Raw genomic sequence first — 26,260 nt, forward strand, 5'->3', positions numbered from 1 at the left:
GGGCCAAGGTTTCTTTGTAGTCTGTAAACACCCTAACATTGTTTGTAAAATGTGTGTGCCCATGCGCATTTTTTTGAGGAGGGTAAAGCTTTTGATGGGTGGTTGAAAGGATCTGTCACCCAAAAAAAGTTCAAGAACTTTTGGCATACATTTGATAGAATCCTACAGAGACAGCCCTACTTGTGAATTCTAGTATAATTATCAGTTTAGTAACCATCACCTCTGAGAGATGAGAGGGTGTCTGCTTTGCAGTTTTAGTCAAGCCAGATGGCAGAGGTATCTTTGTGCCTTCCCTTCTTTTCGAACTCCCTGCCAGGCTTTTTAAGATAATTTCACTGTATTTGTATTATTTGGCAGAATTGTAAACGCTAAAGTTCCACTTGTTTATAGACTTCTTTTAAAGCTACTTCTTCTTAAAGTTAGACTTCGTTTTTTTTTTTTTTTTAATTTTTATTTATATATGATAGTCACAGAGAGAGAGAGAGAGAGGCAGAGACACAGGCAGAGGGAGAAGGAGGCTCCATGCACTGGGAGCCCGATGTGGGATTCGATCCTGAGTCTCCAGGATCGTGCCCTGGGCCAAAGGCAGGCGCCAAACCACTGAGCCACCCAGGGATCCCTAGACTTCGTTTATAGTTACTCAGTTCTTTTAAAGAAATGGAACCTTTTTTTTTTTAAGTGGAGCCTGGTGTGTTACTGGAGAAACAAGTGAGGATCATTGGCTTTGGACGTTGTCAGAGGCAGTGCAGCTCCCCGTGTGTGCCTGGCTTCCAGCCTGTGCCTCAATTGTCCTCATCTGGAAAGTGGGGATAAAAATAGGACTAACTTCATGTAATTGTTAGGAAAATTAAGTGAGGATAATAAAATTAAAGCACTTACTAACACATCCTAACTTAGTAAAGTACTAGTTAATTATTAGTTTTAGGTGGACAGAGTATTTATTGAGACAATTCTGATACCTAGAGTTAGAGATAAAATCTACATTTGATTTTTGAGTGTTGTTGAATGCCTACTTCATTAAGAGTTTTCTTTGATCAACTGTGTTCTGCAGAGGCTGGCTATGTGGCTACCCCCATAGTCATGGTCCAGGCAGCCATGACACTTCTAAACGATACCTCTGATCTTCCTAACACGTGAGTCTACTTTCCTTGTGGTTTTCCTTGTTTTTATCTACGTCATACTTTAGCTTATTTTGATTCAGTTTTCAGGCATTGGGTCTACACATAAGCATTTACAGTACCTTTGATCCAAAGATACAGGTAAATTAAACTTGTAAGAAGGACAGTTTCTTACTGGCCTCCGAGGACAGCACAGAGATAAACAAGAGGAGACACAGAGTTTTGAGATTTAGGTAGGTTGACTTTAGTTCCTCATAAAAATAGCTCAGGGCTGAAGTCAGCTGCTCAGAAAAGGTCCGTGTTGTCAAACGGTATTATCAAGAGCCTCTGGTCAGTCCTGATGATGTCCTGCTGGCAGTGGGGAGCCCAGAGGGCAAGTGTGCATTGATTCATGGCGTCTTGGCTAGATGTTTATCAAGTAGACTCTGTTACTGGAGCATGTAGCCGCTACTGTAAAAGTAGGCCAACTTTACAAATGAGTCTTGGACCTGCAGGCTTAGGAACAAATAAATATAGATAGGATCTAGAACAGTATGAAGTTAATAAACATAAAAATGGTATCAAGTGAATCCTAATTAAAGTTTTTCAAATAATTCTACAGTTGACCCCCTACATAGTCAAAAACCCACATATGTTGTTGACATATATATTATATACTATAATTTTGTAACAAAGTAAACTAGGAAGAAGAAAATGTTAAAATCGTGAGAGAAAATACATTTATAGTGCTGTATGGTAAAAAATCACATGTAAGTGGACCCACACAGTTCAATCCCATGTTGTTCAAGAGTCAACTGTACCATTTGAAAGCATTTATTAGCATTTTATAAAATGTCATTCTGTTTATTTTTTAATTTTTTATTTTTAAATTTTTTTTTTAGTCATTCTGTTTAAAGAAACTTCTTTTTCATCCAGTTTAAGTCTTCTTTATGCTCTTATAATAATCTGTTGCCAAAGATGATTTCACCCAGGTCCTTTTTTATCCTCTCAAGTCCAAGCACTGACTTTATCAATAGCAGCATCGATGACCCTTGTGTCCCCTCAAACACACAGCAGTATCATGGGGGCAGTCTCACTAGAAGTGGAACCCATCGAGATAGTTTGCTGGGCTGCTAGTTTCTTCCTGAGTTATGGCGCCTTGCTCATTTGGCTGAGTTTAAGAATGGAACCCAAACTAGTTTATGGTGGAGTGAAGGTTTTCATGAGTGCTGATGGTTTCATGAGTGCTAGGCCTCCAGCTAATGACACTACAACAGAAGAGGGCCAGAGATGGCTTTGTGCACTGTTTTTATCTTGTTCTTGTCTTACAGGGGCGGGGTCTTCACACCTGGAGCAGCCTTCTGCAGAACAAAGTTGATTGACAGACTCAACCAACGTGGCATTGAATTTAGTGTCATTAGCAGCTCTGAAGTCTAAACATTTGAAGAATTAACTGAAGGCATAGAATGCATGAATTAATGGCTTTTTTTTAATGTAAAATTTTAAATTCTTCTATATCCTGTCTGACTGTATGTAAAAAAGATTGTCAAATCTAAAATATATACACATTAAAAGCAGGAAATTGTGCTCACTTACCCTAAATTTCAAATCTTAGCTGGCTTTGTGATTTTACTGCTGTGAGAGAACTAATACTGACTTTTTCATTGGAGAATTCATGCTCAGTTCCTCTAAGTGAACTGACAGACCAGAGGTGGTGTGGGTGCCTCTCTCCATGCTGCCGACAGGCTGCAGACGAGGCCCACAGGCTGGTGTTCATGGAGGCAGGGACTGCTGCTCCCCTTGGCTAGATGTTGAACGGGATCTCACCTTCAGATGAATTTCTCTACATACTGTTTGGGCCTTTGCCAAATGAAACTACATTTTTAATTTTTATTTTAGCTTAGTTTTTCACCCATCTACACTGATTTTTTGACTGTTACCTAAGTTGAATAATAAAGGATTGTCAGTTGAACAGTGGCTTTGTGTTTGGACCTGCCCTAGGTATTTGAGGTAGGGGTCTGACCTGTGTACTGCTCATAACTGGGCCTGTCATTTGTTTTCTCTGGTTCTGTACCTGTGATTGGTTTCAAAGATAGAGCTGGTAGGTTTCTGTTCATTTCATTGCCTGACCAGAAGTGAATTTCTTTAATTTATTTTTTGTATTTTAATTAGGTTTTCCCCTGAAGCCCTAAAATAAGGCAAAGGACTTTTTCCTTTGGTAATAAGCATATGATAAACACATACAGTGTTCTGTGCCATTTGCTACATAAAGAGGACACAGCCACTGCCTCTATGAAATTTCTATTCTGCATTGAGAAGCGTGGCACAGATAAGAACATGATTTGTCTGGAGGGAGCCTCCTGTGCTGCCTGAGGCTATCAGCAGAGGCTGTCTAACTTGAAGAGGGAGATTTGTAGTGTATGCTCTATCCTCTGCCCTGGCCTGGGTTGGGTCCTAATTGGTGGGCTGGTAGAAAAGTTTTTATCCTCTCTAAAATCCGGAAGGTGTTCAGGAGCAACAGAGGCCATGACCAGCCCCGGGACAGAATTCTGACACGACAGTGGGGCTCCCCAGTGGCCCCCGCAGCTTGCGGGCGGGAGGTCTGCAGGTTGGAGCTGAGGAATCTGTGGTTCAGATGTGCCCTGGGAGCCTCTGGGTGAGGCTGCCGGTTGTGTTCTTCCCAGCTTGGTGGCGTGTGTTGTGTCTGGCTCTGACATGGACACTGATGTACATAGAACCTGTGTGACCTTCCTCCAGCTTGAGATACAGGTGTGTCTCATCCAGATTTCTTTTTAACCCCCAGGGCTCCTCAAGCTGCTTTTTTGCAGAAAGTATATTACTTCTGCAGTTATTTCTGCAGATGGTTAAAGAACTTTGAGGCTCAGCCCAGGAGGTAGAAGAACCCTTCCCATCTTCCTGTGGCCTCACAGCTGCTTTGCCTCACTGACAGGCTTTCCAGACCCTGGTTCCTGCTGCCATCACCGTGTGGAGCTCCACCTGTAGGCTGTAAGCTTTCCAGTTATTCTTTAGTTGCATGTACACTAGTCCTGAACCTGAGCTGCAGATAGAACTGAAGCCTCTCTGAGAAGCCTTGGGTCCTGTTATTATGCAGAAATGACCAGCCCAGATTCCTGCCTTCCTAGGGAGACTCCTTTTGGAAGCCATTGCTAGACAGTCCTGCCAGCAGAGTTTCAGGTTTCTCCTGTTTGATCTCCCTAACTTCATACTCCAGGGAACAAGGACTGGGGTTGTTACCTCTTTTTCCTCCTTCCTGGGTTCTTATGCTTCTGCCTGGTGCCGTTCTGCAGCAGCTGTTGCCATCAGGAATGGCACCTTCAGTCAGCCCAGTGCTCGCTCACAGATGCCTGGGCAGGCCTTGTTGATTTAATGTTTAAAGCCTCAAAATGGGGGAGATGATTGTGCCAGACTCAGAGAATTGTCATGAATGAGCTACTATGTTTAGCACGTAGTCTAGAGCCCAGCACACAGAATTGCTCGTGGGGCCCCTGCCGTCACTGGCAGGCTCCCCACAGCCTTTCCCCCGAGCACCCAGTGCCCGTCTGCCCTCAGCGGAGACCCGTCCGTTCTCCCTGGAACCTGGATCACCCAAGCCCAATTGCCAGCAGATTGCATTGGCAGCCTCCGCCTCTGCCACGTGGCCCGCACCGTACAGGCCCCACTGCCGCTGCTCCCCCGCTCCCCATGGTTTCCAGATAAGCTTAGGAAAGCAGAGGAAGTAGAGGTAGAAGATCCAATTTGTCTGGAACAAGGATACAAAATGAGGGGTAAAATAACATTTGTCTCTAGGTCTGACAGCAAATTTTTCAAAACAGCTTTATTTGAACTTTCAAACTGTTGAATATCAATGCTTGTCAGTGGCTTCAGTGTGCCAGGCTCTGTTCTAAGGTTTACATTCACTCACCATCTGCACTTGGTACTATTCTCATGTCCCTGTAATAAGGGGAAGCAAGGGGAAGGCATTTGCCTCAAACTGCAGCTGGGAAGTGACCGATTAGAGGGATTTAGCCCCAGACAGACAGGTCTCAACACCCGGAGGGCTGGCCTCCCACTGCCAGGCCCACCTTCACTCCAGATGTGAATTCATTTTCACATAACTTTAAACCAAATTGCAGAACAGAAACAATGTGAGGAATGGGCTGGGTGCGTGGTGCGCACAGCTTGGCTGGTGGCCAAGTTCATCAAGCTCAGAGCTATGCGCGCTCCTCGCAAACCTGGGGCAACCCGTCGGCCTGTGGATGCTGCTGGGGATGCAGCAGGCACGCTCTCTTCTCCTTTGCTATACGAGCAACATCGCTTCTCAGTCTCTGCAAGCTGCGATCGAGCAGCTCCCCAACATCCCTCAGCCTCTGTGACTGTTGGTATACAAACGGTCGGAGCATCCTGTCATCTTCCTGAAAATAAAGCAAAGGGAGAAAGCGCCCATCGCATCCCATCAGTGGAGTGAAAAGTGCAGGTGTGAGCAGGGTGCCCAGGATGGTGCCTGGGGCTGGTGTGTTATGCTGAGCTGCCAGCAGAGGCGGTGAGTCCTCTGGCACCGTCAGCCTCAGGTGGTTGCTGTCAGGGAGACACGGGAGCAAATGTGGGCTTTTTGGCTTGGGATGACCTACATTCCTCCGACTGTTGAAGTTCTGAGGTCTGGCACGGACTGGGTTGGGTGGGGATACTCCATGGGTAGGGCAGGGGGACTGCTGTGTCCCCCACCCCAGGGGAGCAAGTTTCGAGGGTGACGGCCAGCACCCAGCCTGTCCCTGCGGGGCCTGGCGCATCTGCATCACTAACCAAATGGCCACTCAGGTACCCTGGTCATTTTTTTCCCAATTCGTTTTCTATGTCTTTCTCTTAAAAGCGTTGCTTATATATTCTAAATACTACTCTTTGATGTAGTATTGATGATAAATAATACAAACAGGCTGTGGCTTATTTTGAGCTTTGTTTATAGTCTTTCGCCTAACCAGTTTTTCTTTTGTTGTGACATAAACACACAAACCAGTACTTGGTAATGTGTTAGAGTGAATACACCTGCTCCAGAAAGAGCTCTGCGTCTCCAGCCCCTCCTGGTCACTCCCTCTCTCTCTCCCCGCGGGGAGGCCTGACTCATGGGATAATCATTGCCTTGCTACCTGGAATGCAGCCCTAGACAGTCTCCTGCCTGTTTCCTGACCATTTATGGAGTCCCATTGGATGGTATCTGCTGTGACTTGCAAGTCAGCACGGTCTGTGCTGAGACTCACCGTGTTGCACGTGGCTAGGGCTCGTTTTCACAGCACTCTGGTGTTCCTCAGTATTGTGGGACCCAGGAAATTTAACAAAAATCCCCTACCCCTGGACAAGCAGAGCAGGACTAACTCCATTTTGTGCTGCACCCGCCACCTCCTGTATGACCCCCACATGACCTGCTTATTGCTTAAGGCGCTGTCCCACCCTAGTCAAGCCGCTGGGCACACCCTAATTGGAAATCGGCTCATAACAATGTAACTCTGCCTTGTGCCTGCCAAAATTGACCAAAGTAATAGGCCAGCTCAAATGGATACTATAGGGTAAGATGTAATTCAATCGGCCACCTGCGTGTGGACCCACATGACTGTGCAACTTTCTGTGTATCCCATTGGCCACTGGCCCCTATAAAGTTGCTACGCCTCTTAGTCTCGGGGTCCAAGTCCCAGCTCCGCTGTGTCGGGTATACTTGGACCCAAGCTCAAGCTTGTAAATAAACCCTCGTGTGTTTGCATCGGTGTCAGCTCCTCAGTGGTTTCTCGGATTCGGATTCGCAATCTTGGGCACAACAGTATGGGGGTGGGTGTGCACTGGGACATTTCCAGTTTGGGGTACTAAAGAGGGTGTTGTTAAGAGCAGCAGCCACTGCATATATAGGCATGGGTTTCTGCAGTTTTTCAGCCCCTTCCTCATTGAACCACAGGACAGGAAATTATCTGAGTGACTATTTCTCAATTCTTTCAAGAATGGTATATAACAAGGGCTATTCTAGACACATAGGAGAGAAATGAATCCATTATATACATTGAATCCCTAGCAAGGTGGTTCTCAAACTTCAGTTTAAGGCAGAGTCCACCTGGGGGGCTCGTTAGGGGACAGATTAATGGGCCTCACACCACAGGTCTGGTTTAGGAGGGTTTGTATTTCTAAAACCACTGATGATTCTGAGGCTGCTGGCCGGGGACCACACTTTGACAACCTCTGCTTCAGGGCGTGAAGGGCTGAATCCTCTGCAGAACCAGCTGACTCTCTGGAGGAGGGTGCAGGCTTCGGGAGTAGGCACATCTTCTACGTTTATTAGGTAAATGGCAAAAAAATGTTACAAGTGGTGGTTCCAACTTCCACTCTTTCCAGCAGAGCATGAGCTTGTTTCTGTTGCTTCAGTCAGGAAAAAGTGAGAGATGCCAGCAAATTTTATTTCTGTTTGCCATTGTCCATGAGGCTCTAGCCAGTTCAGCAAGGCAAGAAATACAAAGTATAAAGATTGAAAAGGGGAAAAACAAGATCTCATTACATTTCTTTGGGATTACACTGAATCTCAGAGAGACTTGACAAGATTTGTAAAAGCTAATCTTCCAAACCAGGGAGACATGGCATGGTTTGCTCTTTATTTATATCTTCTTCAACATCCCTCAGGCAAGTTTTTAAATTCCCTCCATAGAAGTCCATAGTTTTATGGTAGTTGTAGGCCTAAGTACTTTATTTGATACAATTATAAATGGCATCTTTTATACGAAGCAGTACTATTTGATACTGTTATATTCAAATGCAGTTAATTTTTAAGTGTTGATTTTTCAGCAACTTTGTGATTCTTTTATAGATTCTTCTGAATTTTTAATTTGCATTAACATGTCCTCTGGGAATAAAAACAGAGGCAGCATGGAGTGGTATAGACTGTGGAGTGACCTTGCTGGGTTTGGAGGTTGGGCCTGCTGCTTAACCAGGCATGTGTCCTCACACAGGTTACTTACCCCTCTTGTGCCTTAGGCCATGAACTGCAAGATAAGGCTAATAGTTCCTACCGCATCGGGTTGTTGTAGAAATGGGTGACGGGCACTGAGGGGGACACTTGACGGGATGAGCACTGGGTGTTATTCTGTATGGTGGTAAATTGAACACCAATAAAAATTAATTTATTAAAAAAAATAAAATCATTTCACATTTAGAAAAAGAAAAAAAAGAAAAAAAGAATTGAGTTAGTAATGGTAAAGCATTCAATAAATACTGTATAAATATGTGCTATTGCTACTGGGATTTTTTCCCCTTTTCAATCTTTATACTTTGTATTTTTTGCCTTGCTGAACTGGCTAGAGCCTCAAAGACAATGGCAAACAGCAATAAAATTTGCTGGCATCTCTCACTTTTTCCTGACGGAAAGGAAAAGCATTCGGTGATTTGCCATGAAGCATCGTGCTTAATCTGAGTTTAAGATTGCCTTTATCAAAGTAAGGAATGCACATTGTATTCCTAATATGCTAAGAATCTTTATCATGGTAAGATGCTGAATTTTGGGGCGCCTGGGTGGTTTAGTTGGTGTCTGCCTTCGGCTCAGGTCATGATCCCAGGGTGTTGGGATCTGGTCCCGTGTCGGACTTGCTGCTCAGCGAGGAGTATGCTTCTCTCTCTGCCCTTCCCCTCACTTGTGATCTCTCTCTCTCAAATAAATAAAATCTTTAAAAAATATATATATATGCTGAATTTTATCACACACGTTTTCTGAATCTGAAGTATCTTACTTGGTTTATAACAATAAACCAAATTTGCACTTCTGGGATACTCTGTAAATCACAAAGTAAATGAATGGCCATATCGGGAACCAGCCAGATGTTTATTTGACTAAAAAAGCAAAAGCAAAGACGGATGCGCAAGAGAGCAGGGGACATACTGCTCAGGCCTCCGCCCACTCTTTTGCTGAAACACACACACCTCCCCAAGCTCAAGAGATGCAGGTGCCTCAAATGCCTAAGTTTAATGGAGAGAGATTCCTTTTGCTTGCAAGATTCTGGTTACTTACAGGAGGTTTATAATGTCTCAGTCTGAGAAACCGTCCTCTTGCCGTGTTCATGCTTTGGTAGAAGATCTTGAGAGCATCGGTCAACTCCCTGTCGGAGCTGGCTGCTGGCGGAGCCGGCCTGTCATTCTTGGCTCTGGCTGCCAGCAGGTGTGCTGTCCTCTGAGTTACCTTCAGGGCATCTGAAGGCTCATGTGCTGCGGTAGTGAGAAAAGATAATATGTATTTAATCCTCTGCTCCTCCAAGCCTCTGTGTGTTTATTTTGGCAGTGTTCTACATCAGCATTAAGCACCCATTGAGATGCCTCCAAAAGAAATCTTACCAGGCAGAAGGGGGAGGAAAAAAGTCTCCATTTTTTTTTTTAAAGATTTTATTTATTTATTCATGAGAGACACACAGAGAGAGGCAGAGACACAGGCGGAGGGAGAAGCAGGCTCCCTGCGGGGAGACCGATGCGGGACTCAATCCCTAGACCCTGGGCTCATGCCCTGAGCTGAAGGCAGACACTCAACCACTGAGCCATCCAGGTGCCCCTGAATTTTTTTTTATTTTTTTAATTTTTATGAAACAAGATCTAGATCAACTCATTAAAAAGGAAGTTTCTCAGAAATACAAACACACATTTCAGATGTAGGAGTTTAAAGAAAAAGTAAACCACCAAGACGTGGGCTGCCTCTCACCTTGCTGGGGAGAACCAATTTTCTCAAGTGCTTGTCTGAGAAGCACATTCTCCTCTCTCAAGGCTCTGTTCACGTTCCGGAGCTGTTCTGTCTCCTGTTCTAACTTGAACAACTTCATATAAAGTTCTGAAGTCTGATCTGAAGTGGTCTACAAAACACATGTCCGTTTACCTTTTGCTGGATTATTTGCATACCCTTTGGGACTGGCAATTTTTACTACTGGGAGACAACTAGATATGGGGTGGGGAGGTGAACAGGGTGTAAGCTCCGCCAAGAACACGGGAGAAAATCAAGAAAACGCTTGTTTAGGGAAGGCACATCAATGATCCCTAAGCAGCTATCACCTGGGATTTCTTGGTCCTTTGCCATGTCTATTTGAAGGCTATATAAATGTGCACACCTGTCCTGTATCCACCAATGCGGAAATTTTCTTGGTGTCCACCATGACATGGCCTTCACTTGTGACCATGAGGTCTGGCTGAGAGCAGCTCAGTTGGGCACAGCCTTCTGCAATGTGAGGGAGACATCATCAAGGAAAGAACCTCACCACTATCTGGCCCCATTGTGGTGTGAAGAGATGTAAACCCTATAGTCACCTGTGGACAAGAGCCCAGGGACCTGGGAAGATGGCTCATGGCTGTTAGGACCCCCTGACCCCTCCCACTTCCTCCCTCCCTCAGCAGCCCTAGATACCGTGACATGCTAGCTGAGTGGAGTGCATTGTACAAAAGGGGAAGTAACCAGGGTACCTTGAAGACCCCATAAATCGACAATGAGAGCATTTGTTTGTAAATAATTCAGAAAGTCCTGAGATGCATTTAAGGCTGTAAATTGGACTGTTTCTTCTATTTGGGGATTCACAGTTTTCCACACAGGCTTGGTATAGAAAGTGCTTGAAAGATCATACATTCTGTAACTGAGAAAAGGACATAAAACACGATTTAAAACCAGAAGGGACACATTTATGAGGAAAAGGATCAGATGAGCCAGAGAAGGATGGCCGGCGTTGGTCTGTTGATGCAGGATGACCTGTGATTGCTTCTCGTGAGCACCGCCCCAGCATCTCAGCCACAGCCCACAAGTAGCATCACTACATGGACAGTATTACACGTCTAACAAAAAGGAGATGGGCTTTGATAGATACTTTCTACTTCCATAATCTAAAACTGTCAATTTTCCACGTGAGGTGGTGGTTTGACTTCTGGCCTTCAAAGCTTCCTTTATCGATTTATCCTTCAAATCTCTTTAGCCCAATTAAGCCTATCCGGTGCTTTTGCCATATTGTGATACAGTACCTTTGTTTCAAACTCAGAAAAACCTATTCCATTTAGATAATAAGCTTTACTGAATATTCCATCAGGTCATTAAAATTTCTGGTTACTGCATCAACCACTCTTCTAAGATCAGCACACACGGCTTACAGCCCAGCAACACATAGGGATGTGGGATCTCCGTTAAACAGAAGGGAAAATACTCATTTCGGGGTTGAGCAAGAAGGGAAAATTAAGAAAATTTCATAATAAGCTCGTTTTTGATACTTGAGGAAAGACTTCCTCCCACCAGGGCCCAGGGGGTGGTGTGGTGTGTGCACACAGTTCAGTGGGGCAGGCTGGTACCCCATCTGAATGCCCCTCTCCGCGCCTTCCTTGAGCCACTTGATGCCAAGGCACCGCACAAGGCCAATCTGGAAATCCATCCTCTTGCCCAGCAACTCCGCAGTGTCAATAACCACATCCTCCTCACTGCATGCTCTGCAAACAGAGGAGAACATGGGCCGTGGGAGGTTAGCATTGTGTTGTCATAGGCGGTTATTGAGAACTCCTCAAGAGATGGCCACCCTCCCTGAAGGAAAGACAGGGGGTGTTACCAGCTGCAGAATTCATTCATTCAAGAAACATTCAAGGAGCTCATAACCCTCTCGAGAAGGAGAGAGTGATATAACCACTTTGTACAATAAATGGGCTAGCATTGGAGACCCAGGTAGGTGCCCAGTGGGAGAGAGGGGCTGTCACCCAGGGAGACCCAGCTGGCCGCCATCTTCCTTGGCGACCTCTTCACAGTCCAGAGTCAACTCCAGGCCTACAAGTTCGCAAACCAATTTGGAGCACTTTCCAACAGCGGTCATCTCACACCAACCTCACATCAAGCTCCCACAGACAAAGCCTATAAACCAGGATGCCACCTGATTGGCAGCAAGAGATCAACCACCCACAGCCCAGAAGCCCGAGGTGGCCCAGTGATCAGAAGGCTTCGTAGAATCCCCACCAAGATGGCGGGTCAATGGTCAGCTTGGTCCCCGGGGCTCAGGACCTCGCAGTCCCCTTGCCCCCTTCCTGTGCCTGTTGCTTCTTCAGAAAGACAAAATGGCAGCCGTGGGCGCCTGAGGGAACTGAGCCTCCAGACCAGAGCCCCTGCCACCTGCCTCTTCGCTTCGTATTGCTAAGAGATTTGGGCTTTTGTGGAAACTGCCCAAACTGCCTACGGCCTGAAAAGAGAAACAGAAGAGGCTCCCTGGAAGGAGGTTGAGAGGCAACACTGCAGAGATAAAGCAAAGCCCGTCCCCACAGAAGGTCAGATAAGCATAGAGAATGAGGCCAGGTCTGGAACAAAGGCACCTCAGTGTCTTACTTGAGAAAAGGAACCAAAAAAATGACCGAAGCCTATACCCAGGATGGAGAAAGGATGAACTGGGAAATGAGCTTTCTGCATCTGGCTCCAGGGCCTCTTCACAAGGCTCTGGAAGATTCCAGGTTGGCCGGCTTGGTCGCCATGGCAAAAATCGTTTGATGAAGCCAAATGGTTACTGAATGACCAGCTGACCACCTCCTCCGGGGGAACTCAGGCACCCTATGAGCCCGGGACCAGGCCAGAGGAGAAGGGGACACCCACTGTCCCGCCGGGGAGCAGGGCGTCACGTGGATGTGCAGCATAGCCTCCTCCGTCCCGTCGCAGCTCAGGAACTCCACCTGCTCCTCGAGTTTCATGCAATAGGCCAGCGGCTGGAGCCAGACGTGAGCCGAGCCCAGGTGCACGGCCTCGACGGGGTCCCAGAAAGGGTCGTCTTCCTGGGCCACGTGGCTGTCCTCCCCTTCTAGAAAGCGCTGGTAGAGTTCCTCCATCAGGAACTTCCTGTTGATAAACTTGGCTTTTGACCAAATCCACACCTGGAAACACAAAGGCGGGTCACCAGGGTCTGACCCCCTGTCTCTGTCCACATTCACTCTTGGCCTGCCGCCTAGCGCAGCACCCCGGGCACATGGCCACGGCGGCCCAGCAGGGCCCTCGGGCAGCGCCAGCGAGGCCCGCGGTCCATGGGCACCAGCCCGACGTGTCTGCCGCCCGCTCTGCGGCACCTGGCACGCACTGAGGTTGCGGCCGCCTCGTTTGCTAATGAGCTGATGAAGCAGGGAGGTTTGCTGAGGTTAACCCCGGAGCCCAGAGTAATCACGCGGAAGAGGAGGCAGCAGACAAGGTCGGGGAGACAGTGGCCGAAGCCGGTCCGGGAGATGCCCGGTGGCTGACTTGGGAGATGGCGTGTGATGGCCGTACGCCCGGGAAAGTGGGGAAAGAGCCTGGGAAGCAGATGGGCCCTCAAGCCTCCGGAAAGCAAAATGGCTCTGTGGGCCCCTTGCTTTTGGTGCAGGGAGGCCTGGGCTGGGCCTGTAGGCGGCAGAGCTGTGAGGTGATGGACATGTGAGCTCCCCCACCCCTAGCCCCCCCGCCCCCCAGAGCCTGCCACGGGCTGTCCCCTCCCTGAGGCTGCTGAGCTAGAGAACATAAGCATAAGCTGTGTGTGTGTGGGGGGGGGGGAGAATGCAAGTGAGATGGAAAGTTCTAGACCATAAACGTCATATCCGAAGTGGTTACCATGTAGAATGAGTAACTCCTTCTCTGAACAGCTTCAAACAACCCCAGAAACCAACAGATACATCATTCTCTCTGTGAGTGTTCTGTGTCCTCAGAAAAAGGAACATCCTCTGGACTAAAAAGACTTCTTTCTTCCCTTTTCTGCCTCCAGGACAGCGAAGTGCAGCACGGTGATCCGAGAGTCCACGCGAGCCTGGCTGTGGCAATGCTATGGCTGGCGAGCCCGGCAGGAGCTCCAGGGAGTGGGCCTTTCAAAGACCTTTAGGCCGTGGGGCCAGGACTGTGGGCAGCCAGATCATCAGCCCCATGCATCCTTCCCCAAGAGAGCAGACGGGGGCCCCGGGACAGGGCAGGCGGGCTCTGCGGGCCGGTGGGGGGGCCTGTGCTGACCCCCCTCCCCCAGGCAGAGACAGGCAGGGGACCCTGTACTGACCCTTCACCCCAGGGGGGCCTGCGGGGCCAGGCACAGACTCCCTGGCTAGAAGCTTTTGCACTGATGCTGCTGAAAAGTCAGTATGGGTGGCATTTCCAGTGTAGAAAAGCTCCCTGTCCTCCCAGGGACCTGGCTGGCTCCCAAATTGTCAGTGACGTGTGATGATGGTCACACGAAGCAGCCTGTGGGTCCCATCCTCTCCCGGTGACATTCACAGTCTACACAGTCTGCAGTCAACGTTTGCAAGACCAACCACCAAAAAGGTGCTGAGTGTGTCTACACACGCTGCCGCCCTGCCCCAGGCTGCTGGCAGGCCCTCAGACCACGCCAGTGTTCCCAGAATGGGCCGGTTACGGCCAGCACTGCGAGCAGCTCCCAGGGAAGGGGTCACTTCTTCTGGGGAAAGGTCACTGAAACTTTTAAAAGGGAAAAATGGACAGCCTCGAAGATGACAGATCAGTAAGATTTACCTCTGAGGAGAAACGAGAAATAAGAACGGAATCACTGTAAAATCAGCACAGAGTCCCTTGTAGGAGAGCCTGGCGCGGTTTGCTCAGGAGCAGGCCAAGCTCTCCCACAGGACTTGCTTAACCATCAGAAGTGAAAACACTGACCGTGGCAGCCTGTGTGGTTGAGGGAACCTTCCTGCTGATCTCAGAAAAGGCTGAATAAAATCTAAGTCCCCTTAAACCATGATAAACAGTCAACAGGGAAACACAGAATCACATTGAAAACAGTTTTTAAAAATTAAAGATCTCGGGATCCCTGGGTGGCACAGCGGTTTGGCGCCTGCCTTTGGCCCAGGGCGCGATCCTGGAGACCCTGGATCGAATCCCACATCGGGCTCCCGGTACATGGAGCCTGCTTCTCCCTCTGCCTATGTCTCTGCCTCTTTCTCTCTCTCTGTGTGACTATCATAAAATAAATTAAAAAATTAAAAAAAAATTAAAGATCTCCTTAAAACAACGTCTGTCAAGACAGTAGGAAACTGCTAAGCCAAACTCAGGGCGGGAGTACATGGCTCCAAAGAGGCATGTGGAACATGGGATCACCAAAGTTGTCTGTCCTCATGGAATCTTCCAGAAAACACAAACACAACGTCACAATCACAGACACCTTGAGGCTTCAGCTTGTCTGAAGGCCTCATGCGACATGGCACAGACGTCAGGTTGACTCCCAGGGTGGGGGTCTCACCCCGAGAGCCCTGACAGCTGCACTGGGGTGTATGGTGAGCTGGCATCAGGCCCGTTGCTCTGGGCTGAGTGTTCTGTCTCCCAGTGCTATGGTGGAGGAGGGAGGGCCTATGGGAGGTGAGTGGGTCATGTGGGTGGAGGCCCTGGAATGGAGTTAGTGCCCTTCTGAGGCCCCTAAGGTCATGTGAGGACTCAGTGAGAAGGTGTCCACTGTGGCCCGCACAGCCAGCCCTCACCAAAGGTAGACGCATCTACCTGGTGGTCTCAGGCTGTCGGCCTCCAGAGCTGTGACAAGTACAGGGCTGTTGTCTGAAGCCCCCAGGCTGTGTGACATGAAGGGACTGGCCAGGGAAAGACACAGAAAGGAACAGGAAACTGTCTCAGAAGTTGGGGCCCCCAACTGGCCTCACTCAGGGTTGCTCCTGAGGCCTTGCAGCCTAGGGACCAGTTAAATTCGAGCCATGACCTTGGGGTCCCAGCACCAGGCAGAAAGCCAATGCACCGAGGCTGAGTGTGGACCTTGCCATTTCTAGTTCTTCCATCTAGTTCTAGTTCTTTCAGGTTATTTCACAATTTTAAGAAGATTTTGGTGACTTCGGGGGAATGAGCAGAAGGGTGATGCTCAGACAAGTGTTGGTGTGTCACTCGGTAGAGCAGATCACCCAGGGACATGTGGTCCCCTTCAGCAGTGGACTGGGGAGGCAGCAGCACACCCCGAGGCCGCCTGAGAAGTAGGGGCTCTCAGAGGACAGGCTAAGGAGTGAGCTTCAGGTTGGGGCCAGAGGGCTGAGTGTGGCTCCGAAGGCAAAAATATGGGGGGGACGCCAGAAGAGAGCCCCAGTCTTTCCTGTTAGAGGGGAAAAGAAAGGGGTTTTAGGTTCCCAAGGGGACGTTCCTGACAGTGAGCCTGGGAATGGGTCAATGTGGTTATGGATCGACCAAGGCCTTTTCTGGAATCTTCTTCTTCTTCTTCTTCTTCTTCTTCTTCTTCTTCTTCTTCTTCTTCTTCTTCTTCTTCTTTTTTATAGATTTTATTTATTCATGAGAGACACACAGAGAGAGGCAGAGACATAAGCAGGCTCCATGCAGGGAGTCCGACATGGGACTTGATCCCAGGTCTCCAGGGTCATGCCCTGGGCTGAAGGTGGCACTAAACCACTGAGCCACCCAGGCTGCCCCCTTTTCTGGAATCTTAACAAGAGTGCAGATCTTCTCATTGCTCCACATTGGCAGGTCTCTCTGTCTCTCTCTGTCTCACTGTCTCTCTGTCTCACTGTCTGTCTCTCTGTCTGTCACAGACACCACCGTCTGCTGGATAAACTCTCAGGCTCCCTTCTGGACTCAAGGCTTCAAGTCATGTTAAAAACAGACAGGAATGGTCAGTGCAGGTGGTGGGGAAGGATCCTGGGGCTCGGTGCTGTGTGGGGAGAGGCCCAGGAGGACACAGAGGAAGGGGTCTCATGTCCCCAGGGTCCCAGCCCCACTTGGAACACACTGTGCCCCTTCACTGGGCGTCTGCAGGCTGTCAGGGCTGCACCGACCCTATCTCTGGGAGAGCACCACAGAAGCTCTGTCTGTCCCCAAAGGTGCGCTCACCTCCTGAGTCCTCTGGTTTGTCACCTTCACCATGACCTCTTTCTGTAGGTCGTAACCTCTGGAGTCGGATGATGCTAGATTCTTCACCTTCAGTTCCATTCTGAGTCCCTGGTAAGAGAAACACATTGCACCAGGTCACCCTGAGGTATCAGTCGCACCATCCCCGCCACATCCCCCTCTTTCTCTGATGCTCCCCAAGTGTCTGAGGATTGGCACCCCAGGGCACCAGGGGGCCGACCCCCACTCAGGCATAGAGGGCCTTGGGGTGCTGGGCCCAGAATAGTAGCTCCAAAGGATTATCTGGGATGGGGTGTGTGCAAGCGAGTCCTGGTCCGGGGTCCTAGGTGGCCGTGGCGGCCAGAGGTGACGCTGGGGCTGGCGAGGCCTGGGTGTTGACCTGGGGTCTGTCATGGCTCCCAGTGGGGGCCCTGGGTCCCGACCTCCCCAGGTCCCCCTGTCCCCATCCACACCACGAAGCTGGCTGGGGGGAGTGGTGTGAGGGTCCGTGGACCCTGTTCCCCAAGGCCCTTTCTGGACCTGGTGCCGTACTGTCTCCTAGCTCCCACCTTCTCCAGCTCTTCGCCCATTTGATTCGCTTCTGCCACCAGTGGCATCAGTTTGACATAGTCCTGGAACACAGCCAGCACGCTGGGGTCTGCCATTCCATCCCCGTGGCTCATGGCCCCTGGGAAGACGCAGAGAGCCCATGAGCATCGGCCACCTGTCCTGGGATACTGACCAGCCACAAGGGAATTCATACGCTTGTTCATTTGTTTAGCTGTCCATCAAATGTCTGCATTTTAAAATTACAAGCATGTAATTAAAACAAAATAAAAAACCAGGAGCACCTTGGTGGCTCAGTCGGTGAGCCTCTGCCTTCACCACAGAACATGATCTCAGGGTGGGATTGAGCCCCAAGTGGGGCTCCCTGCTCAGCAAAGGTCTGCTGCTTCCTCCGTCCCTCTGCCTCCCTCTACTCCTCCCCCTACTCATACTCATTCACTCTCTCTTTCTCTCTCTTTCACTCCATCTCTCAAATAAATAAATAAAATCTTTTTAAAAAAGAAGGTGACAGGGTATGGAATCCAGAGGATAGATGGAGAAAAATGGGACATAAATATTATAAGGTTTCCCCACCAAGGGAAAACTAGACTAATCCCTGGGGCATTGAGCTGGAATTGGAGGTATCACTGTGAACTCATGGTTTTGTAGATATTGACAAAGTTATACATATGTGTGTAGCATATGTGCATCTGTCTGTCCATAGAGATGTATCAATATATCAATACCATGGTCTGCACACCTAGCTCCAGATCTTGACTTATAAATGCTGTTCTCGACCAAAAGGAGTCAGGATGCTTGAGAAATGCCCAACTGCAGAGCTGGGAGTGAGAGTCTGCAGATGAACCTAGAATGTGTTCTTATACCAAAAAGTAAGCTGGTATTCAAAGACCTGTGGGGATATGTCAGAAAGTCACGAAAATCAGCTTGAAGGGGCTCCTTCTGGCCATATCTGGGACAGTGTGCAGGTCAAAGTCAACCCCGAAAGCAACAGATTCAAACCTACTGTGTAAAATTGGATTTTATGAGTTCATATTGACATAAATAAGTGAATAAACAAACAGGAGAGATTATTTCTTCCTTGTAGTAGATTTTTTTTTCCCAAATAAATGTAGAAGAAATGGTAGAGCCAGAGATGCACCATTTGGCAAAATCCCCAGCATAATTAATCCAAGCAAAAATGAAAGGATGAAAAAACTAGTGGATGAAACTATGGCAAAGTGTAGGTAGGGTATCCACATATCAAAGACTCTCCTCATAAAGTATTTATTGATCAAAAGATGGAACTAGTAACTGTACAGGAGACAAATCTGACAGCCACCAAAAAGACAAAATAAAGAAAGTTGAACAAAACAACTGGCCTTTACACTTTAAGAATGCCAAGGTCATGAAAGGTTATGAAAGGCAAAGACTAGTGATCATTCCAGGTTTAAGGAGACCAAAGAGACATATGTGGTCCTTACTTGGATGTTGGGCTTGAATTTGTTTTTATTATAAAGGATGCTATTGATATTAACAATTAGTTAAATATGCATAAAATCCATACTGCAACTTATTCTCAAATGATTCAGAAAAAAATATATTTAAAGATGATATATACCCATACTTTATACACACACATATGCAGATATATAATAAAGCAAGTGTATTAAATGTTGAAACAGGAACTTAAGTGTGTATGAAAATCCTATGTACTGCTCTTGAAACTTTGCTGTGCATCTCAAGAAATTGCTTCAAAATTGAGAACTAGGGGGGCACTTGACAGGATGAGCACTGGGTGTTATTCTGTATGTTGGCAAATTGAACACCAATAAAAAATAAATTTATTATTTAAAAAAACCACAAAATTGAGAACTGTGCACAAAATGCTTCCCTGTCATAGCAAAAGGCTCCAGGGAACAAGGGTGGAGTGTGCCCAGACAGTGAAGACCAACTGACTGGCCACTGTGGGATTGCTGGCCACGATGCAGGGGGCCCCGTGTCTGAGAGAGCCACTCGGTGACTGTGGAGCACAGGGGAAGCTGTCTCAAAAAACCTCCCAAACATGGAAATAAGGTAAAAGGGATGACTGTCCTTTAAATGTCCTAGCAGAGCCTTGTGTAGGGATTCTGATCCCTTGGGGGGTGTACCAGCATACACTCACTAAACTGTTGACTGGGGCCTGCACTCTGAGCTGTGAGATAGAATTTGTAGAAGATTGGCAAATTACAAGGACTTTTGTCCAGTAGAAGATTATCGCCCCGAAGGCCATTAATCAGCCTTGTCTAACTCAGAGCCTTATTTGAGTATTCTTCTCTCATTAGTTATATAGTCGAATCTTGAACACCATGGGGGTTAGAGCTCCAAACCCCCGTAGAGTCAAAAATCCACTTAACTTTTGACTCCCCCCAAATTTACCCACTAACGGCCTATTGTTGTCCTGAAAACTCACCAGTAAACAGTTGATTAACACACATTTTGTCTGTTCTATGTATTATATACTGTGTTCTTACAATAAGGTACGCTACAGAGAAGAAAGTCATAAGAGAAAATATATTTTCAGAGCTATGCTGCCTTTATTTATTTTTTTTTTAAACATTTTTATTTATTTATGATAGTCACAGAGAGAGAGAGAGAGGCAGAGACACAGGCAGAGGGAGAAGCAGGCTCCATGCACCGGGAGCCCGATGTGGGATTCGATCCCGGGTCTCCAGGATCGCGCCCTGAGCCAAAGGCAGGCGCTAAACCGCTGCGCCACCCAGGGATCCCATATGCTGCCTTTATTTAACAAAAAATCCACATGTAAAAAAAAATCCACATGTAAGTGGATCAGAGCAGTTCAAACTCGTGTTGTTCAAGAGTCAACTGGATTACCACTCTCTTCTCTACTGTTTATTAAAGTAACAGTTTAATGAACTTAATCTTTGACATGCCCTCATTCTGCATTTACATGGAAATCATGTTAACTTCCTAAACATTGCACTTTTAAAAGATTATTTCCTTAAGTGAAGTGGGAGAGCACACAGTGAAAGCAGTTGCTTTCGGATCAGCGGATCAGTGTGCAGAAGATGCCGGAAAGGCAGGGCCCTGGGCTGCTCACCAAGCTTGTCCATGCTCACTCCCTCCACAGCTGCTCTCTCCAGCTGGAAAAAGTCATAGTCAAACCTGTTCAAGTCTTCGCTGCCTCGCTCCGAAGGAAACCCAATATAGAGGTAGGCGCTGCTGGATCCCAAGATAACGCGGTCCTAGGGAGGAGACGGGTAACTCAGGGGAAGGACGCTGTGGGGTCAGCCTGCCCCAGGGGAGGCCAAGGCCCCAGGCCCGCCAACTGGGATAAATCACAAGACCTCCATGAGTTCCCCGGACAGGGAAGAGACTTGTGAACAGGGAGGAAGAGGTTGGCATCTTGCTTTTGTGTGCGTGCTTTCATCTGTTTCCTCTGTATCCCACACTAAGCTCCGACTGCATGGGACACTGGGAACCCCAGTGGGGACCAAACAGACCTGGGCCCTCCCATCTAGGACTTTACAGACCAACGGTGTAATAGCCCGAGAGAGATGCTTGAATGAAAGGAGGCACTTCTGCAGAAGGGAGGAGGGGGCCTGATTTGCACTGAGGACCAGAGTGGTCCACTCCCAAGGTGCACTATTTAAGCTAAGACTTCAGGGGTGGGGAGTTTTAGCAACGCTGAGAAGTCTGCTGCCAGACAGAGCCTGGAATGTTCCCAACAATCAGGAGGTCAGTGCAACGTTCATGCGGAGCAGTGAGGTTGGAAGCAGTGGAGAGAGGGGCAGCTCACACGGGTGTCCTAACAGGTTGGTCACTGAGAATTTCCAGAAGGGTGTTGTCTAATCCCAGCAGCTTGTCCAATAGGCTCCCTGTGGCTACGGTGTGGGGAATGGGTTGAAGAGGGGATTGGGCCACAGGGAGGCTGAGGGGAGCCCCTTTGGTGCTGGGGGTTCTGGCTGGGGTGTGGGGAGGAGATGGAGAGCCCGGTGTCTGCAAGGGGCTGTAGTTTTGTTTCTCATAAAGTGTTAGAGCTGGAAAGGGTCTTGGTGAAGTCCAGAGATGAAGTCCAGAGAAGTGAAGTGACCTGCTCAAGAACACATAGCATGTTACTATCAGGTCTCCCAGCCCCAGGCTGTGACCATGTCTATCATGACACCGTTCCAGAAGGAAACGGGGTGGTTAGCACCCAGCCCTGCCCAGCCCTCGCCACAGCGCAGATGTTGGGGGTACCTCCTGAGAACCCCCTCTCCCAGCTCTTGGGTAGGCGGTAGGACTTAGGGAATTTCAGGCAGGAAATGCTACCAGATGCTGCAGCTTTGTCGTGGTCGTGATGGGCACCCCATTGACAACAACTTTGCATTTGCTGTGTGGAGTGACTGTCACTTTCCCGTCCACATTTGTGAAGGAAGCATGTTTATCTGTAATTCTAAAAAGACAAGAGTTTGTCTAAGTAGCCAAGATAATGAACAGTTAGTGAACAGTTCCAGTGGTCCTTCAGAAACTCCCAGGCCAGCAGGAGCGAGTGGTGGGGAAACGGAAACAAAGCAAAGATGTTTCAGGAGGGATGCTGGGGCATGTGATTAATAACAACGTACACACCACAGAGAAGTTTAGATCCATTTCTAGGTCTTATAATACAAATCCAGACTTTATATGCTAAGGATCTGGGGATAGATGTCAGAGGTGTCAGAGTGGCTGCCCCCTGGACAGCCCTGTGTGCCTGAATGACCAGCTTAACTGTTCTAGAATGTTCCTAGACTCCTTGGTTGTCATGGACTGTTCTGGGTGCTGAGATATGTGTCCATGCATATCCCTGTTTGCTTGGGGCTCAGGGATGCTGTGGGAAAGGTTTTAACCTCAACTCATCTGGAGTTCAGCCATGTATAGATCTGTGTAGGGTGCCCACAGGGAGTGGTCTGGAAAGGGAGATGAGAGGGATCCCCAGGATGAGTCAGGAGAAGGGAGCTGGAAGCTGGTGGGGCAGGGTCAGCACAGGCCTCCTCCTCTCCTCTCCCTGCACGTTGGCTCAGGAGGGCTGAGGTATGTCAGGGAGACGGGACAGTCAGGCCTCTGTAAGAGCCAACTGGGCCTCCTGGCTGGGAATCCGTGGGCAGCCAGGAAACCCTGGAATGGGAAGGAGCAGTAGGGAGGCCATAGATGCACAGGATAGTCAGGGTTCATGGGGACCACCATAGGGCACCTCGGGGCCTCCCCTTGCAGAGGGTATCACTTCAGAGGCTGGGCTTCCTCTTGGCCCAGCTGGTGAGGGCTCTGAGCACAGAGATCTGAGGATGCCATTGCTTTGGTGGTTAAGACCCCAAAAGACACAGGCCACTTGTGGCTGGCTCCCTTTTCACTCCCTGGCCTCGTCTGCTTCGTCCCCTTGTACAGAATTATCAAACAGCGTCTAGCACATGGCCTTCCCCTCTGGCCCCACATGAGACCAAGGAGACAAGGTGATCGTGGAGGAGGGTCTGCGGTGAGAGCCTACAAGGCCTTACAGGGGCCTCCTCCCGCCCAGCACTGATGTGGGGCTCTGGGGACAGGCTGGGACTCTTTGGTTCTGGGTCATCCAGCAGGGTCTGTGGCCTGACCGGGCAGTGACCAGACAAATGTGGAGCTTCGCAGACCAGGCCGTGTGAGCTGAGGTCATGGCTCTCGCACACGGGACACAGATGGCGTACGCACACTTACCCCAAACCTAGAAGAGGGATGGCATTTGAAGCAGCCCGACCAGCATCACAGGAGCCTTGAAAAGAATGAAGATAATTTATTTTCAAAATTGTCAGAATTTGACCTTGACAAGGGAACGTGTCTCATGTTCAGGCCGTGCCATTTCGTCTTGAGGATGATGGGGTGCAGGGATTTTGCCACCTGGACTTTTTAGTCTCAAGTGCTTGGACATCACCCTGCCTTAGGGGTGATTATTTTACTTTCTGCCCCTCCCCCCCGCCTTTTTTGTGGGATTCTTGACTTTTTTCAAATTCTACCTGATCAGTGGGAATCCTGGACGGAGAAACTGTTGAGCCGGGGCCTTGGGAGATGCGTGAAAGCTTGGCCCGGACAAGGTCCTAGTCTGTGAAGCTGTTTCTGTCCTGTCACTGATACCCTGGACACGGCCCAGAGCACCCTCCGGCCCTCCCGGGGGCTGCCCAGCTCCCGGGCCCCACCTCCATCCCGCATGAGCCTTCTCCCGTTGGGGGCCTGTGTAGCACTCAGATGCGGAAAGTCAGCTGTTGCTACAATATTGAGGCCATTTTCCAAAATTTGAATAGATTAAAAAATGTGGTCTATACATATAATGGAATATGATTCGGCCTTAAAAAGGAAGGGAGGAGAGCTGTATAACCTGCTACATCAGTGAACCTTGAGGGCATTATGCCGGGTGAATCATGCTAGTCACAGAAGGACAGATACCGCATGATTCCAATTATATGGAGTATCTAGAATAGTTGGCGGTTGCCAGGGGCTGGTGTAGGGGCACGTGGAGTTGTTGCTGAATGTGGACAGAGTTTCGGTTTGGGAGGGGACAGGTTCTGGAGTTGGATCGAGGTGATTGTTCTAATGCCCCTGAACTACATACTGAAAAATCATCAGCATGCTGACCTCTACGTTACATATATTTACCATGAAAAGAGAGATTCAAAAGAGAAATGTGCTCCTGAAAGCAAGACACAGGAGCAGGTGCCGAGTGAGTCAAGACGGGTGAGTACCAGCCTGAATGAAGTACTTGAGGACTCCTGTGAGCTGCGGGTCCTCGTTGACGTTGAGAAGGTGTGGGAAGGTCTCCATCATCTGCCGCTCCTGGAGGAAACACGGAGAGGTCCCAGGGCCCGTGGGTTCAGGACAGCAGTGTTCCTGTCCTGTCCACTTCGTGCCAAAGCCCTTTGTCTATGCATCCTGTCAAATCGCCCAGAGAGGCGAACGTGGATGAGGAAGGCCGGGTAGGGCAGGGGCTCTGCCGAGGTGAGAGCCTTGGCAGGTCGGCCGTTGGGGCCTGAGTTCACTGGGATAGGAATGCTGCCCAGTGTAGCTGGTTTCCCTGACTCTGCTCCCCCTTCCTGGCTGCCCTGCCTCGTCCCCTTCTACCCTGACTTCTACCCCACTATTTTCTGCAGGCCGCCATATCCCCAGTCATCCCGATGCCCCAGGGAGGTGCCTAATCTGGCTCGTCCTGCCTTGGGCCTCCACTAAACCTGCTACCCTACATCTCATGCTTCCCACATCCTGCTGGTAAGCTCACTGGTAATCAGGCACAGAGGACAAAATGTGGCATGTAGTACTCTCTCCTGGTCACCTGACTGCGTCTCCTCCCTGAGTACAGTATTGATTAGTATTGGGCTTATAGAGGATTCGCAGTCAATTAGAACTAGACTACACTGAGCATGCACATGGAAAGCCTTTAAATCTTGAAATTCCGCTAAAGGGTAAGGAGGGTAAGAATCTTTTCCGTTGTTACTGTCTACACTTCTAGAATCCTTGGGCCCTAACTTGACCTAGCCTCCTGGTACTGCAGACCTGACCCCACTGCACTCCCCTAGCCTGAGGCTCACCTCCATTCCAGGCTTCATAAGCCTTTCAGGAGCCAGACCGGACCTCTGCCACTGCTCCCAAAGTGCTCTGAGTCTGGCCCATGACTTGAAGTTTGTGCAGAACCTGTGGCTTCAGGGGGTCGGGTCATGGCGGGAGTGGGCTGTGGATGGGGGCCAAGAGGGTATCTCCCTAACCCACCTATGAAATTCACATCGATCCGATTCACACAATCCGATCCTGGCAGCAAATGCCAAGGAGATACCATGGTTCAGGGGCACACCACACGGTCCCCAGAAGACAGTCCTCAAATTCTCCCCAAACTGTAATTATCAACAGCCTTGGATCTACCTTCAGTCTTACTCATCAACCCTCTTGGCTTCCTTCCTTCTCGTCCCTGTCAACAGCAGTGATGGGAGTCATTTGTCACATATCACACGCCACATCTCACATACTACACACATTCACTGGAAAAAGCAGTCCAGGCAGCCGTGTGTGTCTGGGAACGGGGTGAGGCTCCTGCCAGGTGTCGGCCTCTGCAGGTGGAGGCAGTGAAGCTCACCTGGGCAATGGCCAGGTACTGCTGCTGCCACTCCTCCCGAGCCTGCTCCAGCTGGTGTGCCCAGGTCACCTGGCCGGTCTGCCATCCGAGGCTCTGATCTGCCAGGAGGCAGGCTGGCAGCTCTGAAAGGGGGGAGGTACTTAAGCGATGGGTCTGCAATATCAAGGGTGAGGAGCAGAATAACTATAATAAGACTTGACTCCTTCCTCAGCTCAAACTGGGGACTGAGCAGAGTGGGAAATTGTGCTGTGCTTACGTGTGAAGAAGAAATCCCTTGGCCATTTCTACAAAGAGTGCTATCATCTTAGTTCATAGGGTCCTAGAGCAAGAAGGCCTTGTATTGGAAGATGCAGGAAGCTCAATATTCTATTTTTCATTCGCGTAGGCATGTGATTGGGGGGAGGCACGTCCTCCCCCATAGACCATTGTTACAGGGAATTCCTGTAAGGCCAGGGCACTCAGGGAGAATCAGACTCAGGTGGCTTCCTGCATATTTTGTGTCTGTGCTTATGAACAGTGGGCATTTGATGCTATGTTCAGGTCATTATCTGGCACGTCCAGTTCATGATGACGCAAAGATTTGGGACTAAGCAGAATCAGGAGTGTAGCAGCCGTAGGCACTGCCTCTAATGTAGGAAGCGCTTTGCTGGGAAGTCTCTGTGTGTCAGGACGTGGGAGTCTAGACATATGCCGGGTGGAGCACCACCCGCCCTGCCCCCAGGCAGC

At 48.9% G+C, this 26,260-nt stretch overlaps 2 protein-coding genes across 2 annotated transcripts in view; one reads left to right on the forward strand and one right to left on the reverse strand.

Moving 5' to 3' along the window:
* Positions 1-3,069, forward strand: part of SCCPDH (saccharopine dehydrogenase (putative)) — a 39,065-nt gene extending 35,996 nt beyond the window's left edge. The window contains exons 11-12 of the mRNA XM_055324283.1: positions 1,052-1,133; positions 2,429-3,069. Coding sequence (XP_055180258.1) covers positions 1,052-1,133; positions 2,429-2,534 — 188 coding nt within the window. The 3' untranslated portion in view covers positions 2,535-3,069. The remainder of the gene's footprint in view (positions 1-1,051; positions 1,134-2,428) is intronic.
* A 135-nt stretch (positions 3,070-3,204) lies between these two features.
* Positions 3,205-26,260, reverse strand: part of LOC129508961 (kinesin-like protein KIF28) — a 68,815-nt gene continuing 45,759 nt past the window's right edge. Inside the window, exons 10-23 of the mRNA XM_055324282.1 lie at positions 25,535-25,656; positions 24,156-24,246; positions 23,137-23,191; positions 21,745-21,868; positions 20,534-20,678; positions 17,460-17,578; positions 16,894-17,001; positions 12,694-12,968; positions 11,421-11,555; positions 10,554-10,720; positions 10,205-10,311; positions 9,805-9,952; positions 9,127-9,320; positions 3,205-5,509 (exon numbers count right to left, since the gene is read on the reverse strand). Of these exons, the coding sequence (XP_055180257.1) occupies positions 5,309-5,509; positions 9,127-9,320; positions 9,805-9,952; positions 10,205-10,311; positions 10,554-10,720; positions 11,421-11,555; positions 12,694-12,968; positions 16,894-17,001; positions 17,460-17,578; positions 20,534-20,678; positions 21,745-21,868; positions 23,137-23,191; positions 24,156-24,246; positions 25,535-25,656 (1,991 nt within the window). The 3' untranslated portion in view covers positions 3,205-5,308. The remainder of the gene's footprint in view (positions 5,510-9,126; positions 9,321-9,804; positions 9,953-10,204; positions 10,312-10,553; positions 10,721-11,420; positions 11,556-12,693; positions 12,969-16,893; positions 17,002-17,459; positions 17,579-20,533; positions 20,679-21,744; positions 21,869-23,136; positions 23,192-24,155; positions 24,247-25,534; positions 25,657-26,260) is intronic.

The sequence above is a fragment of the Nyctereutes procyonoides genome, unplaced genomic scaffold (genome assembly GCF_905146905.1).
Source record: "Nyctereutes procyonoides isolate TBG_1078 unplaced genomic scaffold, NYPRO_anot_genome, whole genome shotgun sequence".
In the NCBI taxonomy this organism is placed as follows: Eukaryota; Metazoa; Chordata; class Mammalia; order Carnivora; family Canidae; genus Nyctereutes; species Nyctereutes procyonoides.